At 39.9% G+C, this 14,438-nt stretch overlaps 1 protein-coding gene across 2 annotated transcripts in view; it reads left to right on the forward strand.

Annotated features, from left to right (window-relative positions):
- The first annotated feature begins 1,195 nt into the window (after positions 1-1,195).
- Positions 1,196-14,438, forward strand: part of LOC125378006 — a 47,420-nt gene continuing 34,177 nt past the window's right edge. For both annotated transcript variants that reach the window (XM_048392534.1, XM_048392535.1), the window contains exons 1-7: positions 1,196-1,269; positions 3,834-3,938; positions 5,032-5,081; positions 6,094-6,254; positions 6,407-6,491; positions 10,103-10,281; positions 10,877-10,958. In XM_048392534.1, coding sequence (XP_048248491.1) covers positions 5,042-5,081; positions 6,094-6,254; positions 6,407-6,491; positions 10,103-10,281; positions 10,877-10,958 — 547 coding nt within the window. In that variant the 5' untranslated portion in view covers positions 1,196-1,269; positions 3,834-3,938; positions 5,032-5,041. The remainder of the gene's footprint in view (positions 1,270-3,833; positions 3,939-5,031; positions 5,082-6,093; positions 6,255-6,406; positions 6,492-10,102; positions 10,282-10,876; positions 10,959-14,438) is intronic.

Raw genomic sequence — 14,438 nt, forward strand, 5'->3', positions numbered from 1 at the left:
ATAGGTTTCTGGCGTGCCGAAGGGACGCAACTCCGCACACCAAAGCGTGGCGCCTGAGAGGACTGGACCACCCGTGCCCCCTCTGCATAAAGCAGACTCGATTGTACGATTCGAACTATATCATGTCCATGTGTTTATGAATCACTATCATATAGTAAAAGGCAGTTAATATCCGTTGGACCACCTCCGTGTCCTCGTGGTAGAACGTCCGCCCGGATAACAGAAAGTCCGAGGTTCGATCCCCGGCCGCGTCATACCAAAAGACGTTACAATATGGCACTTGTTGTTACCCTGTGTGGCGCTCGGCATTAAGGGGCCAAAACAAGGACTTTTCGGCTCGGAATCAGTATAATGTGTCTAAGTGGGGTGTTCATGTTAAACTGAGGCATGGTATCTCAGTGGGGTAGCACTGTAAATCGGCATCAGTCCGGACTAGTACAAGCAGCCACACACACACACACACACACACACACATACACACACACACCCCACACCCCCCACACCCCCACACACACATATATATATATATATATATACACGCACGCACGCACACACACGCACACGCACGCGCACACACACACATGCACGTCGCTATATGAGTGCAATAATCTTGGACGCGCCGTTAAGCCCCATTTCACCTCACCTCACCTCACCTAATGTCTGTTATATACAATGTACCTGCATTACTACTCAGTTTTCCTTCTCTGATCACCAAGGTCATAATTTGACACAGAGCTGTTTATACATTGTATGGGGACTGAAAGTACATGTGTGTAGTTTAACCCGAGCGAACCTCCATGTTTATCCTAAAGAAACTCCTAAAATAACTTCAAAGATAGCTCACACACGTTCGCCATGTACGTCTTAAGTTTAGTAGAAACGCTTACCAGATGTGTCGATTGTGTAAAGAGTCCCCGTTAGATACCGTTGTTTTACGAGTCTAATTTAAAACGTTATCTACCTACGATCGATCATAGGCAAATGCAAAACCTCACGGACTTGACATATTAAAGTCAAATATATATGTGATATTTTTAATAAATGTGCATCGTATTTGAACGGGAGATCTTTTCACGGATCAATACTAACGAGTTATATAGCAATGAGGGGGGTCCTTATTCCAGGAATTCACGTGACACCTGTTGTATTTACCCATGGCTGTTTTGAGCAAGTATAAAGCTGTGCACCAATGACACACGACCATACATAAGCAAAGGGTGTGGGTGAATGTACATCTATCTGCAGAACGATTGGAGACTATACATTCATGTAAGTACTTCATAGTTAATCACTACAGTTCGGTCGGTGGGGTAGCCAAGTGGTTAAAGCGCTGAATCGTCTAGCCAAATACACAGGTTTGACTCCTATCATAGTACAATGTTTAAGGTCATTTCTTGGCCCTGTCGCCGAAGAGGCCTCAATTCGCAGTTCATCCCTTAGGCGTGCCGTGATCTGTGGTGATGGGTTCGAATCCCAGATTTACCTGTTTATGATCATTGGTTTGCAACACCGTCCGCACCTATCTTCACAGGTGTCACGGAAGTGGCAAACCTCTGGCTTCTGCATGACGATGTGCTTTCTTTCAGTAAGATGATACGCCGTGATAGAACTGAAATACGTTCACCGGACCATGCAGACTCTGAATCAAATACACCCAATACAAGTCTATAAAAGTTGGCAAATCTAGATCAGTGCAGTTTCAATTTCTGAAAATGAAAAAAGTCTTTGCACTTCTTTGGATTATGTTTCATTAGGATAATTTAGCAACTGTTTTTCTGGAAAATATTTTCATTTCGGAGACTAGATATGTCTTTCAGTTTTGGTAAATGTATATATTTTAATCATGTTTCAAGAAGTATCGCATTGGCCTTTGACAGACTTGATAGAGTACATTTTATTGCTTAAATAACGTGTTATATGTTTATTCTTTACCGTATGCGACACTATCGTAAATTATCTTGTCTAGTTCACAAGTACAGGTTGAAGTGGTATAACAATTTGCAGTAAACTACGGTTATAACGCACTCAAAAGGACCACTAATTTTAGCTCGTTGTAGCCGTAGTTTGTTATATGCATATACACAACATAGCTACAGCAAATAGTCAGGACAAAAAGTAAGTTCGTTATATCCGTCATTTCGTTATAAGCGTGTTCGTTATAAACGTAGTTTACTGTAATACTTCCAATTATGCCGTCGTGTTTTGAGCGCGTCTTACAAACAAAGTGAATGAGTTGGGTTTTACGCCGCTTTTAACAGTATTCCAGTTTCTGTAAATCGTGAAATTAATGCGTCTCCCGTTTTCCCCTAGCCAAAAGTGCGACTCGATATGAATGCGGCAACTCCCCCTTCTCAAGAATCAGTGGATTTATATCTAAAGAAAATTTCCTCTGTCAGGTTTACAGGAGAATCCTCACCTTAGTCCAACCTTACATTAATTCAATCACTCCAAATAGCACCGCTTATTAACGCTGAGTAGAGTACTACTGACCCCAGCAGTGACAATTCACAGGATGTAATTAGTGTTTGAATGACATTGTTTATATACTTGTTACACTTGCTGCTCAATAAACAGTTATGTGGAATACATAGTTGTTTGTTTCCAGCCTATGTCTAAGTAGGTATTTTCTCCTATCCAAAATGTCTTATTGTTGATATAAATGCGATGTTTAATAATGCGAGCAAAGACCACTCGCATTTTTCGCATTTAATTCACTCTCGCGTTATTTTCAAGATTTACAGTATATCAGCTTAATGTGGGAGGAAAGCCCGAAGTGATGCAGGTTTCAGACGTTTACCACTTCGGTGAAATCCACGAGCACGAATATGGTCTTACAAACAAAGACGTGTTATATATATCAACAACAGATACTATACTACTTATAAAGTGAGTGAGTAAGTGAATGGGTTTGATTTTACGCCGCTTTTAGCAATATTCCAGCAATATCACGGCGGGGAGACTATAAATAGGATTCACACACTGTATCCATGTCAGGAATCAATTCCTGATTTTCGGCGTGACGAGCGAACGCTTTAACCCCTAGGCTACCTCACCGCCCCTTACTTATAACGCCGTAAGTTATTCCTCCTAGTTCATTCTGAAAAAAGAGACACTCGCATAAAAAGAAACAATTTAATGTAATCATATATTCTTTAAACTTATATTATTACAAAAATGAATTTGATTTTTGTTTCATTATTAAAACAACAACAAATTAAACTGCATTCACCAAAATGCCTCAACTTGGAGGAAACGTTCTCTGTATAATAAACGAACGAGGAGAAAATACATCAGATACTGTCCTTGAGAACACTATGAAAAGCGTCCATGTGAGGGTCACGTATATCAGTTTTGAACATTGCGTCGATAGCTATTTTCCGTAATATTTGTTGATTATATTCTTTATGCAAAATGTGTCAATGGCGGGTGCTAATGGCAGAGCAGGACACGTTAACCCTTTTCGCGAACACATGGTGCTTCCACTGATTGTTAGTGATCCATTCACATATTTACAGGACTATTTTGCCTTGTACGCCTAATGGAATGTGTTTCGAATTATTTACTGGCTTTGACGTTGTAAATTCAATAGTCACAAAACTGTATTCTAACACCTTACTCAATCCAGTATTAACATTTATCGGGGCCATAAACAGTCGTGTCACATATGAACTTTTTATGAACGGATAAATACATTAATATATTTAGTAGAATTTTAGTGCACAAATTATATGTACTATAGCAGACAAGTAAAACGTTAGATTAACATATATTGATGTCGAAAGACATCACTTTTATTTACAGGTACATTGTGTAAGTAACATTCTTGTTCAAAGGTATGGCGACACGAGGCCTTCGTGATCTGCATGCACTGTGGGGGATATCGCTGACTTACTGAAAGATTGATCGCACAGCTGGGGTGGAGGTTACAACAAGCTAGTGTAAGCTACATACATGTATATTGAGGCGCCGTCCACCTATTGATCAAGGACTTTAAGTAGAGAGCGATTCAATTACGCATATCACATGCATACAGACTACGGAAGGTAAAAACTGGTCAGGCAACTCTCTGGCAACTGACTGGATTCTATTCACACTCAAGTCCCTTATTATAATAAGATATATGTCAGTTTGCATGAGTACAAACTCGATTTGGAAAGCTTTTAAAGTGACTAAAATTAAAAGACGGCTTTACGCCCAATTGAATCTGTTTCGGCGGATAATCGAGACTGGTTACTCTCTGGAGTTGACGTGTTATATATATTCTAGACCCAAGATGAATCTTTCATTATATGATTGTTGAGAAAGTTCAAAGCATACAAAGCATACAACATTCATATCAACCAAATTGTCATGACGAATTTTAAATATTTCCCCACTTCAAGGATGAGTGCTGCTGATGGGTCACTGAAAGCACCCTGATAAAGTGGCATGTACTCACTAGCAGTGTAGACCCACGAAGGTCCGGGTGAAAATAGGTCTTCAGCAACCCTTGCTTGATGTAAAGCGACTGTGCTTGGCTCGCTGACTTGGTTGATGCATGTCATCGTATCTCAATTGCGTAGATCGATACTCATGATGTCATTGGATTGTCTGTTCCAGACTCGATTATTGACAGACCGCCGTCATGTAGCTGGAATATTGCTGAGTGCGCCGGTAAACAACAAACAAACAAAACAAACACTTGCAGTGTTTTTAATCAAAAGCCGCCCGTCTCGTATCTATTACAGTAAGCAATTCAGTTGAGTAACGGGCCGGGTTAAGGATTGGTGTCGGGGAATATGGTGACGTATTGGAATAGGTTTTGTTGTCGACGAAGAATAATCAAGCCTTTTGGAAGAAAAATCAAAATAACTGCTACCCTGCAGACACCAAAGAAGATAAAAATAGAATTTTCACAATGCATAAAATATACGTCCTCAGAAGTAAGTGTCACGTATTTACGACATTTTGAAGCTTCATTCGTGCAATAATATTTTAACAATTTGAAAGGGTTTGTGCCGATGTTTATTTTTTGATTCCCTGATGTTCCAGTAAAATCACAATGGGCGTTGTTGTGTCGTCCCCAGTTCACCCATCTGAAAGTAAGTATAACCATTTCTTTCAGGACCAATTCTATCCCGTGAATCTCTATTGTATATTGGTTTCCACCATCGATGCTTTATGAGTACACTTTGGTTCACGGCTCATTCCCATGAGCTTCTACCCACTACCTTTTTTACTAGAAACCCGGGGACACGGGTGGCGCAATCGTCTAAGGCGCCGCGATTCGCTGTGCAGAGTTGTGTCCCTTAGGCACGCCCGAAACCTATGATTGTGGGTTCGAAACCCGGTTCCTCCCAATTATGTTTCGTGGTTTGTCAGCACCATACCCGTGCTCGTGGGTTTCACCGAAGTGGTAAACGTCTGAGACCTGCATCACTTCGGGCTTTCCTCCCACATTAAGCTGACACGCCATGATATAACTGGAATACTGTTAAAGCGGCGTTAAACCCAACTCACTCACTACTAGACACCCGTGAAAATCCGGGTTAGAATTAGTGCTTGTTGTAAGAGGCAACTTTCGGGATCCGCTGGTCAGACTTCCTGACTTGGTTGATGCATGTCATCCGAAGGCGTATCCCATTTGCGTAAATCGATGCTCATGAAGTCAGTTGTACTTAGTGCTCGATTATTCACAGATTTCCTTCAAATAGATGGAATATTGCTGAGTGCGGCGTTAAACAACAAACAAACAAACAAACAGTTCTCCAAATCTGGCTCCAAGTGACTAACACCTATCTATAAGTGTGCGGGGTCGGCGATTTAACCAGGATCAGATTTTGACCTTGTACAAAACTAACTTTCAGAAGAGAGGGACTGCAAGGATAGTACTACCATGTTGAAAGATCACGACAGTATTTCAGCTCTATGTATCCTGGACTCGAAACCGTTCGACAAGACCTCGTTCTTATCGATGCAATGAGACAAATTCTTACTCGTAGGATGCTCATGAACTTATACGTCAAAGACCTTTGTATCCTGATACTCTGTACTCGTCACTGTCAGGTTATCTATTGGGCATTGGAAGCTTTAGTTTATGTGGTTTACTTACAGACGTACTCGTCGATCTTGACGTTGCACTGGGAAAGGACCAAACAATCGAGGACAACAGAAACGACACGATAGGTGTACTGAGACGTTTGCCCAAACTCAAGAATGTTACCGAGAGGGATGTGGTGGACACTTGCGTCCTTCTTCAAGAGGCAAAAGAAAAGGTAAGAGAATCAAAAGGATCTTAGCTTAGACCAACAGATAAAGTTATTAATCTTTGTCATCTGTTGCCAATCGTTACATTATTTCATACTACAGTGACACACTGAATAGCTGGTGTATACAATTCAAGTAATCAGTAATCTTCTGGTTGTAGAAGGTTCAAGTAGCGCAAGGAACAGGCTCTATCCCCAACAGATTGACGCAGAAAGAGATAGATGACCAGATACGTATTTACAACAGTAAGTATATGTTACAAGAATCACTTTAACCACTATAGCCATTATAGCCATCGACACGATCTCGAAGATAGAACTACAGTTAACGCCGCCTTTGACGAGTTCGTTACATTCATGCACCAACAACTCGATCGGACCGATGGAAGCGTCGGGTGTCCGGAGTCGCGGAGGTCTCGCATTAAATCCGTGTACAAACCCTATTGGTGTGAGGAACTGCGAACACTCTGGGATACTATGTGTCAAGCGGAGCATGAGTGGCTCAAGTGTCGGGGATCTCATAAACGGAATCAGTTCAAATCAGTTTATATAAGCAAAAGGAGACAGTTCGATAAAACCTTACGTAAACATAAACGATCTTATCAACAATCTTCACAGCAGAGACAGTTAGACGAATGTAACTCCAATAACTCCCGTGACTTTTGGAAAAGCATTGGTAGGATATAGGTGTTGCAAATGATAGATCACATAGCATTCCGTGGGAAGTTTATAAAGTGGACCGTATTTCTACTTATAAACAAACAGTTTTGAACACGTGGAAAGAATCATTCAATTCCCTGCTCGCTGAAGATAACAATAACTCATACGATGACGATCATTATAGGCATATATCGGACGAATTGCTTAAACAAATAGCTGAACCTTTTCCATCTGCGATAAACTGTGATGTTTTAAACAGCCCTATAAGTTTGTGTGAGGTACAGAGCACCGTATAAGATCTAAACGAGGGAGGTCACCGGGACAAGATTTGATACCCGCTGATGCTTTGAAAAACGCCAAATGTATAGAAATTTTACATAAACTTTTCATATTTTGCTTCGAAAACCAAACATATCCTGAACTTTGGAAACTTAGCATTATTCATCCTATTAAGAAAACTGACACAGACCCGAGGGACCCGTTAGGATACCGAGGAATATCGTTGCTGTTAATCCCGGGTAAAATATACTCCGATGTACTAAACTGTAGACTTTCAACTTGGCAAGAAGATAATGAAATACTTGTTGATGAACAAAATGGTTTCAGAAGAAAACGGGGAACGCTTGAACATTTGTATTCTCTTTATTCTATTTTAGAAACTCGTAAGCTTAATAAACAATCAACGTTCGTGTGCTACATCGATTTAATTATAAAGAAAGCCTTCGATAAAGTCAAAACGTAAATGTTTATGATATAAGCTACAACAAATTGGTGTCACGGGAAAATTCTATGAAGCAGTGAGGTCCATGTACGAAAATACATCTAGTCGGGTTCGAATAAATGGTCAATTAACAGATATGTTTCCGGTATCTGTCGGGGTTAGACAAGGATGCGTACTCTCGCCAACACTATTTTCAATATTCATCAACGATTTAGCTAATGATATTAATTCTTCAAAATGTGGTATTAACGTAGATGGATTAATCTTGAGCATGTTACTCTATGCCGACGATATTGCACTTATAGCGCCCAATGAATCATGCCTTCAATCGATGCTGGGCGTGTTTTAGAAGATTGGTGTAAGAAATGGCGGTTATCGGTAAACGGAGATAAAACTAAAGTCTTTCATTACAGATCAGCAATCTGTTTAAAATCTAATGTGTTGTTCAATATCGAAGAAAAAGTGATCGATTATTCCAAAGCCTATAAATACCTTGGATTGTGGCTACATGAGAATCTTGACCTTAACTTTGCTGCCAAGGAGTTAGCTAAGTCGGCTAACAGAGCTCTTGGTGTTATAATCAGTAAATTTAAAACTATGGGCGGAATGGCATTTGAAGTTTATAATACTTTTTATAGTAATTTAGTACAACCAATTTTGTCTTACGGGTCCGGAATCTGGGGACTAAGATAGTTTAGATGTTTAAATAACGCCCAGCACCGTCATGCCGTTTTCTCATGGGCGTCAGCTGTAAAACCCCTAACTTGGCTGTGAGGGGAGAGATGGGTTGGCTGTCTTCGCTTACCCTGCAGAGAATTGAAGTCATTAGTTTATGTAAGAAGTTGTCGATCATTGAACAAGACAGAATAGTTCATAAAATCGCTGTGTGGTCCAAAAGAAGATGTAAATCCTGGATAAATAACGTTCAATCAATCTTTGCGAAGTTAGGCATCGATATCCAAAATATACTGCAGGTGTCAAATCAAGATTTTAAGACCATTAAAGAACATTTAATCCATATGGAGTCTGTTACGTGGTTTAACGACCTGTGGAATGTCCGGGGACTAGCCAACGGTAATAAGCTTCGTACCTATAGGAAATTTAAAGTTAATCCCTGCACAGAACCATACGTTAAATTAATCAGAAGCAGACAACATAGAAGTGATCTTGCTAAATTGAAATGTGGCACTCTACCTCTTCAAATTGAATTAGGAAGATTTAGTCGACCACCAATTCCTCTAGAGAAAGGAACATGTAACAATTGTAATTAAAATATCGTACGTAGAAGACGAATTTCATTTCCTAATGAACTGCAGACTATACTCAGATATCCGTTGTAACTTACTGATGGATGCTCACACCACCGACAATAAATTTCTCAGTTTAGCCAAAATAATCAGTTTGCTTACCGTATGCAAAACGAGAAGATACAACATTGCCTAGCTGCAACAGTGTCCCTGATGTTTCGACGACGTATGAATGTAAATATATCATAATAATATAATATGTTTCTATCGGTCTGTATCCGAATATTACACTGCGGGTCGTCTTTAAGCATTGTATTGCAGGTTATATTTAGATTTTATATCGTGGGTAATATTTGATATTGTAAGTGCAGGTTGCTCGTGTGCCCCAATACTTATATGTTCTAAATATGTGATTTAGTTTATAATTTGTTTATGTTAAATGTCTCTCATAACCCAGAATGGGTAGCCATGTTTTATCTTGTGGTGTTATGTATTTTGTGACAAAAATAAGCAATTTTTCTTCTTCTTTATTATCGTGATGATGATGCATCTATATATAGCGCATTAAAAGGCGCAAAACTTTGTGTTCAGTGCGCTTAGCATTGACAGTGTATGTTTAATAGGTGGGCTTTGAGGTGTGATTTAATAGACTGAAAGAGATAATTACACATTATTTGGAAGAGAGTCCCATAGAATCGCTGCGGAATAAGAGAATGTTTTTTCGCCGTACGTGGAGGTTCTGATTTTCGGAATAGAAAATAGTTTCTGTTGTTGAGATCGGAGAGTTCTCTGTGGAGAGTAGACTGGAAAGAGTTCAGTGAGATATTTTGGGGCAATGTTGTTGAAACATGAATATGCAAATGTTCGGGTTGATTTATACCTTATTTCAAATTTTGGCTGCTTCTTTGAACAAGGGCGGCATGTGTGTATTTCTATACTGACAACATAATGTGAGTAAATGAGAGCTCTTTAGTCAGCAGTCCTGTCATTGATGGCACAACATCACCAAAGTAATCAAGCATGACTAGCCTACAGTCATTACTCGGCTCTACGATCAGCATGGGGCATTGGGAGAAAGTTCAACAGATATATTCCAACGGGGATTTAAAGTACGTGGTGATGTCTCATTAAGATGCGTCGCCGGTGCCAGCAGGTGCTAGTAATTACATGTTTACATGCATTTCTTCCGATACATTAATGCATTCTTATGATTCTTGTTTTTATTACAGCCGAGAGGGTGTGTGTAGTCATTGATCATGGGATCAGAGGACTCTATGAGGACGACTCCTGGATTACGGGACTAACATCTGGAAAATTAAAAAACGTGGAAGTGGGCACTCATGAACTGAATTTTGCTCAAGAATACATGGACGAATTCCGGAAAAAGAGAACTGAAAAGCAGGACAAGGTTAGGCCAAACCAAAGTTATTGGGTTTCTTTATTAAAAATGATTCAGGGCCGTTGTTGCAGGCTCAAATCAATCCCCTATAAATTCACTCTGGAGCGATTTGAGCCTAGGCTCAGGTCTCTCCCCTCTACTAGGCCCAAAACACTCACTCCTGGCTCAGATCTCTCCCCGTTGTGCTCAAATCAGTCCTTTACATTTAACAGTATCCCATTTCTACTGTTTTGGCATTATGTCCTGAAAATTTCAGGTGTTCATGAAACCTTTCTGTTTCTTACCTGAAAAAGGGCCGGTCGGGTAGCCCAGTTGTTAAAGAGTTCGCTCGTCACGCCGAAGACCCGGGTTCGATTCCCAACATGGGTAAAATGTGTGAACCCCTTTTCTGGTGTCCCTCGCCGTGATATTGCTGGAATATTGCTAAAAGCGGCGTAAAATCAAACTCACTCACTCCCTCACTCACTCACTCACTCACTCACTTACCGGATGATAGATGATTGTCGACAAACATTATATTTAAACACCTAACAAAAAAATCAACAGTGATGCTTGGTCAGACCTGAAATTTATGTTGACAAGTATATTTCTATGTTTATTTTAGGAAAAGACTAAGGACCTCGCGAACATCTTCTGTCGACGACTGAACATCCAAGAAATCCAAGATGCTATTAATCATGTGAACAGTAAGTACTATTATCGTTGTTACATTGTTACGTTTAGAAAAGTGAAAACACTGAGTGATCGTCATGTGGATTACGGGTAGAAATACATCTCCAGCAATATCATGGATCGGGTGGTCCAGTCAACGGACGCGACGAACAATGGTCAGAATCAATCAATCTATTATTACAAAGTAGACACAATTTATGGCTAACAACTTCTTTATTACTGTAAAAAGCGACGGTTCGGTATAGATCCTTATACCGTTGTCAAGCAAGACTGAATGAGGGACATTGTACAGAATATATATAGTAGGTGGAGGATTAAAAGAAGAGGATAAACAGTAACAGCAATTGCATACATGACTGGGATAACATGAGTAGGTAATGACAACAGAAGGATAATCCTGTCACAACATGATGGACGAAGAACACATAGATTAATTGAAGCCAAATAAACAGAATAAGTTGTATAGGTGCGGTGATTATTGCTTAATGGGCCATAGATTGTGTCTACTTTGTCATCCGTCAACTTCTAAGTAATGCATATCATACAATTCAATCTATTAAATACAGAGTACGTTGATTGTGTGTCTTTGTACCTATCTGTCCTAAATTGTCGTATGTAGGGAGAGTTTATTGCAACAATGACATACGTGCATAGACATATTGATATAAATACAGGCAAAAAGTAATTAGGTTACATCAATTTGCAACAATTGCACAAATTGTTCACTGTCGTAATATAAGTTTTACAGTGTCATTGACTCTCATCAAAAGGTAATAGGCCATATTGTGTCTGACTTTGAGACTCCAATCGGTGACCACCAAACACTTACAAATATTCTTGATAATATTAATAAATAGAGGTTATCACGCGAGTGTGTTTAGGGGATGGTAAATATCCTGCATTAGGAATAAACATTGTATTTAGCGAGCCTTGGCGAGCTAAATACATAGTGTTTATTCCTAATGCAGGATATTTACCATCCCTAAACACACGAGCGTGATAACCTCTTTATCATATAATGTCATTCTTAACTTTTACCGTTGAAAAAAGTATTCTCATCTCCCACAAACATTTCAAGTTTTCCTGAAATGTGCGCATTAATATATTACGTCACACAGTAAGTGATAAGTCACTTAGACTGGTTCCTGTTCGTTCCGGGAACCAGTCTATTATCAACCGGACATAGACAACAGGCAATATACTTCCAATAGAAACTTGTATTTTTAGACACTGATTATTGGCATCTGAGACGAATTATTTGATAATGAAAACAAACACGCGTTTTGAAGGGAGAATATGCTTCAATGAACGTTTGAAAATAACTACAAAGGTTTGTTTTGGTTCAAATTTCTGCACGTGGGCAGTGTAACGGGTCATCAAGTTAGGAGGCGAAACAACGACATCCTGGCTACTGTCTGAGTGAATTATTGCCAGACACCGGTATTTTCGCGGTGGTGAGGGTTTCTGCTCAGGAACAACATTCACAGTGATGTTTCCCCCCATAACAGGACCTGCGAACAAAGTGTTGACACCGCCTGACACATTCACAGTCATTTCGTTTTGTGACCGAGTCGCACATGGCCCGGCCAAGCCAAAGGTGCCGATCGGTGGGACAGGATAGCACAAGGCAGGATTGAATGAACTGAAACTGGGTCTAGTTGTATCTGACAGAACTCGGGAGATGTCACGATGTTGTTGTTCATTTAGTTTACTGTAATTGTTTATTGATTGCATGTTTTTGTGCCCCGAAAGCTGCATTATTTGATTGGGAGGGACGTTGCAGTGTGACAGTTTTTGAATCAGATATTTCCTTGCGCTGTGGTTTGTGAGGCGTTTGGATGTTTCGAGTGCTGCCATTCATGGATTTCATAAGTGAACCCAGTTTTCTATCTCCAATTGGTTGGCGACGAAACCATGTGTTGGAATCACCATATTGTGCGTTTGGACCAAGAGTGTTTGTCGAAATGTGAAAAGGATCATTTGGTTCATTATAATCAAGCGGACGTTTTGCTGCATACACCTTGTAGATTTTAACAACACACTTATCAGGATCGTCAAGATTTTCCCACATTTTGGGAGTAACATCCCGGATATCCTTTGAATTTGTACCTGGACGTGTCTTCGTTTGTTTTTCATTGAAAGTGAGAAACTCCAACCCGTTTGAATCACGTTTCAACAACACATCTCCCCAACACATGGATCGATGCTCGTCCCCACCCCAAAGTCCAAAGTGGACTGTGTTGTGAAACCACATTGTGTTTATGATTGCATGGGGAGAGTGTGCGCCAAACTGACCCGTTTCCCAAAGTTTATTCACTTCTTCGTCGGATAAGGGATCTAATCTGTTGGGTAAGTTGCCTTTCCCTTTCTTTTTGAGAGCTATTTGTCGACATTTCAGAACTTCCCGTACTTTGCCAAACTCTGGGAAGTGGGAAAGTGTGCACCCATATTCTTTTCGCTTCAAATATCTGTCAATGCTTGATATGTATGACCGAAGGGTTAAAGGTTCAGGGTCAGAGCCGTCTTTCTTCGTTATGCCAACGAGAAATTTGCATATGTAAGGTAAAAGTTCACATGGGGGGATGGTCTCAATAGGCCTATGTTCATTTTGAGAGGAAAGAAATTCGCCCACAAGGTTCATTGTGTACAAAGTCTTTTTTGCGGTGTTTTTGTTTTCGTTTGTCTCAATGATTTCATCGATATCCTCATTTACAACTAAACGAAACCTTGTATTCGTCTGCTCGGATACCGGCATTATCGGACGTGGGACTGGACATGGAATCTTACTTAAACGATGTCGATCAAGTCGTCCTTCGTAATCAGTCCCATCGATAAAAACAAAGAAGGACTTCTCAATTGAACTTCGATCTATTATTCCAGTTACGACTCCACATCCGCGATTATCAATTCTTACTCGATCGCCGATTGCCAAGAGCGACGCCATGTTTGTTTGTAAACACTGAAAGTAGTCCCTACTTGACCTTTGATATTTGCATCTTAATCCGCATATGACCCCAACGGATATCGTTTTTATCCGTTGGCTTTATCCTGCCGAGAAACCTACCCATTGTATGATAAATGTATTTATTAAAGTCACTTTTTGGCTTTAAAAAAAACAATACAACGAAATAAACATGTTACCCGACGACCCCAACCCTGTTAGGGTCGTGATTGTAAGATCAGGCGAGGTAACTATAATCAGACTAAAACTATTTTCCAAAGGATTAAAACAACAGAAAATAACCAATGATATATCAATGCAAGTAAAGCTTATAAAAAGACTGATTCAGTTTAACAATTCACACCCGAATTGCTTCACGGAACAAATGATCTAACTGACAGATTGATGATACGAAATCATTTTGAAAATTGTTAAGAAAAGATGCCAAAGTGTTGGACCTTATCCCACTTGGAGAACTATTTTCACACTTCAAATCCTTCAATAATGATACGCTTAATGAAGAACCTGATGATCTCTCGCTGATCAGTTACAT

This window comes from Haliotis rufescens, unplaced genomic scaffold (genome assembly GCF_023055435.1).
Source record: "Haliotis rufescens isolate VD_foot unplaced genomic scaffold, xgHalRufe1.0.p SCAF_11, whole genome shotgun sequence".
Taxonomy (NCBI): Eukaryota; Metazoa; Mollusca; class Gastropoda; order Lepetellida; family Haliotidae; genus Haliotis; species Haliotis rufescens.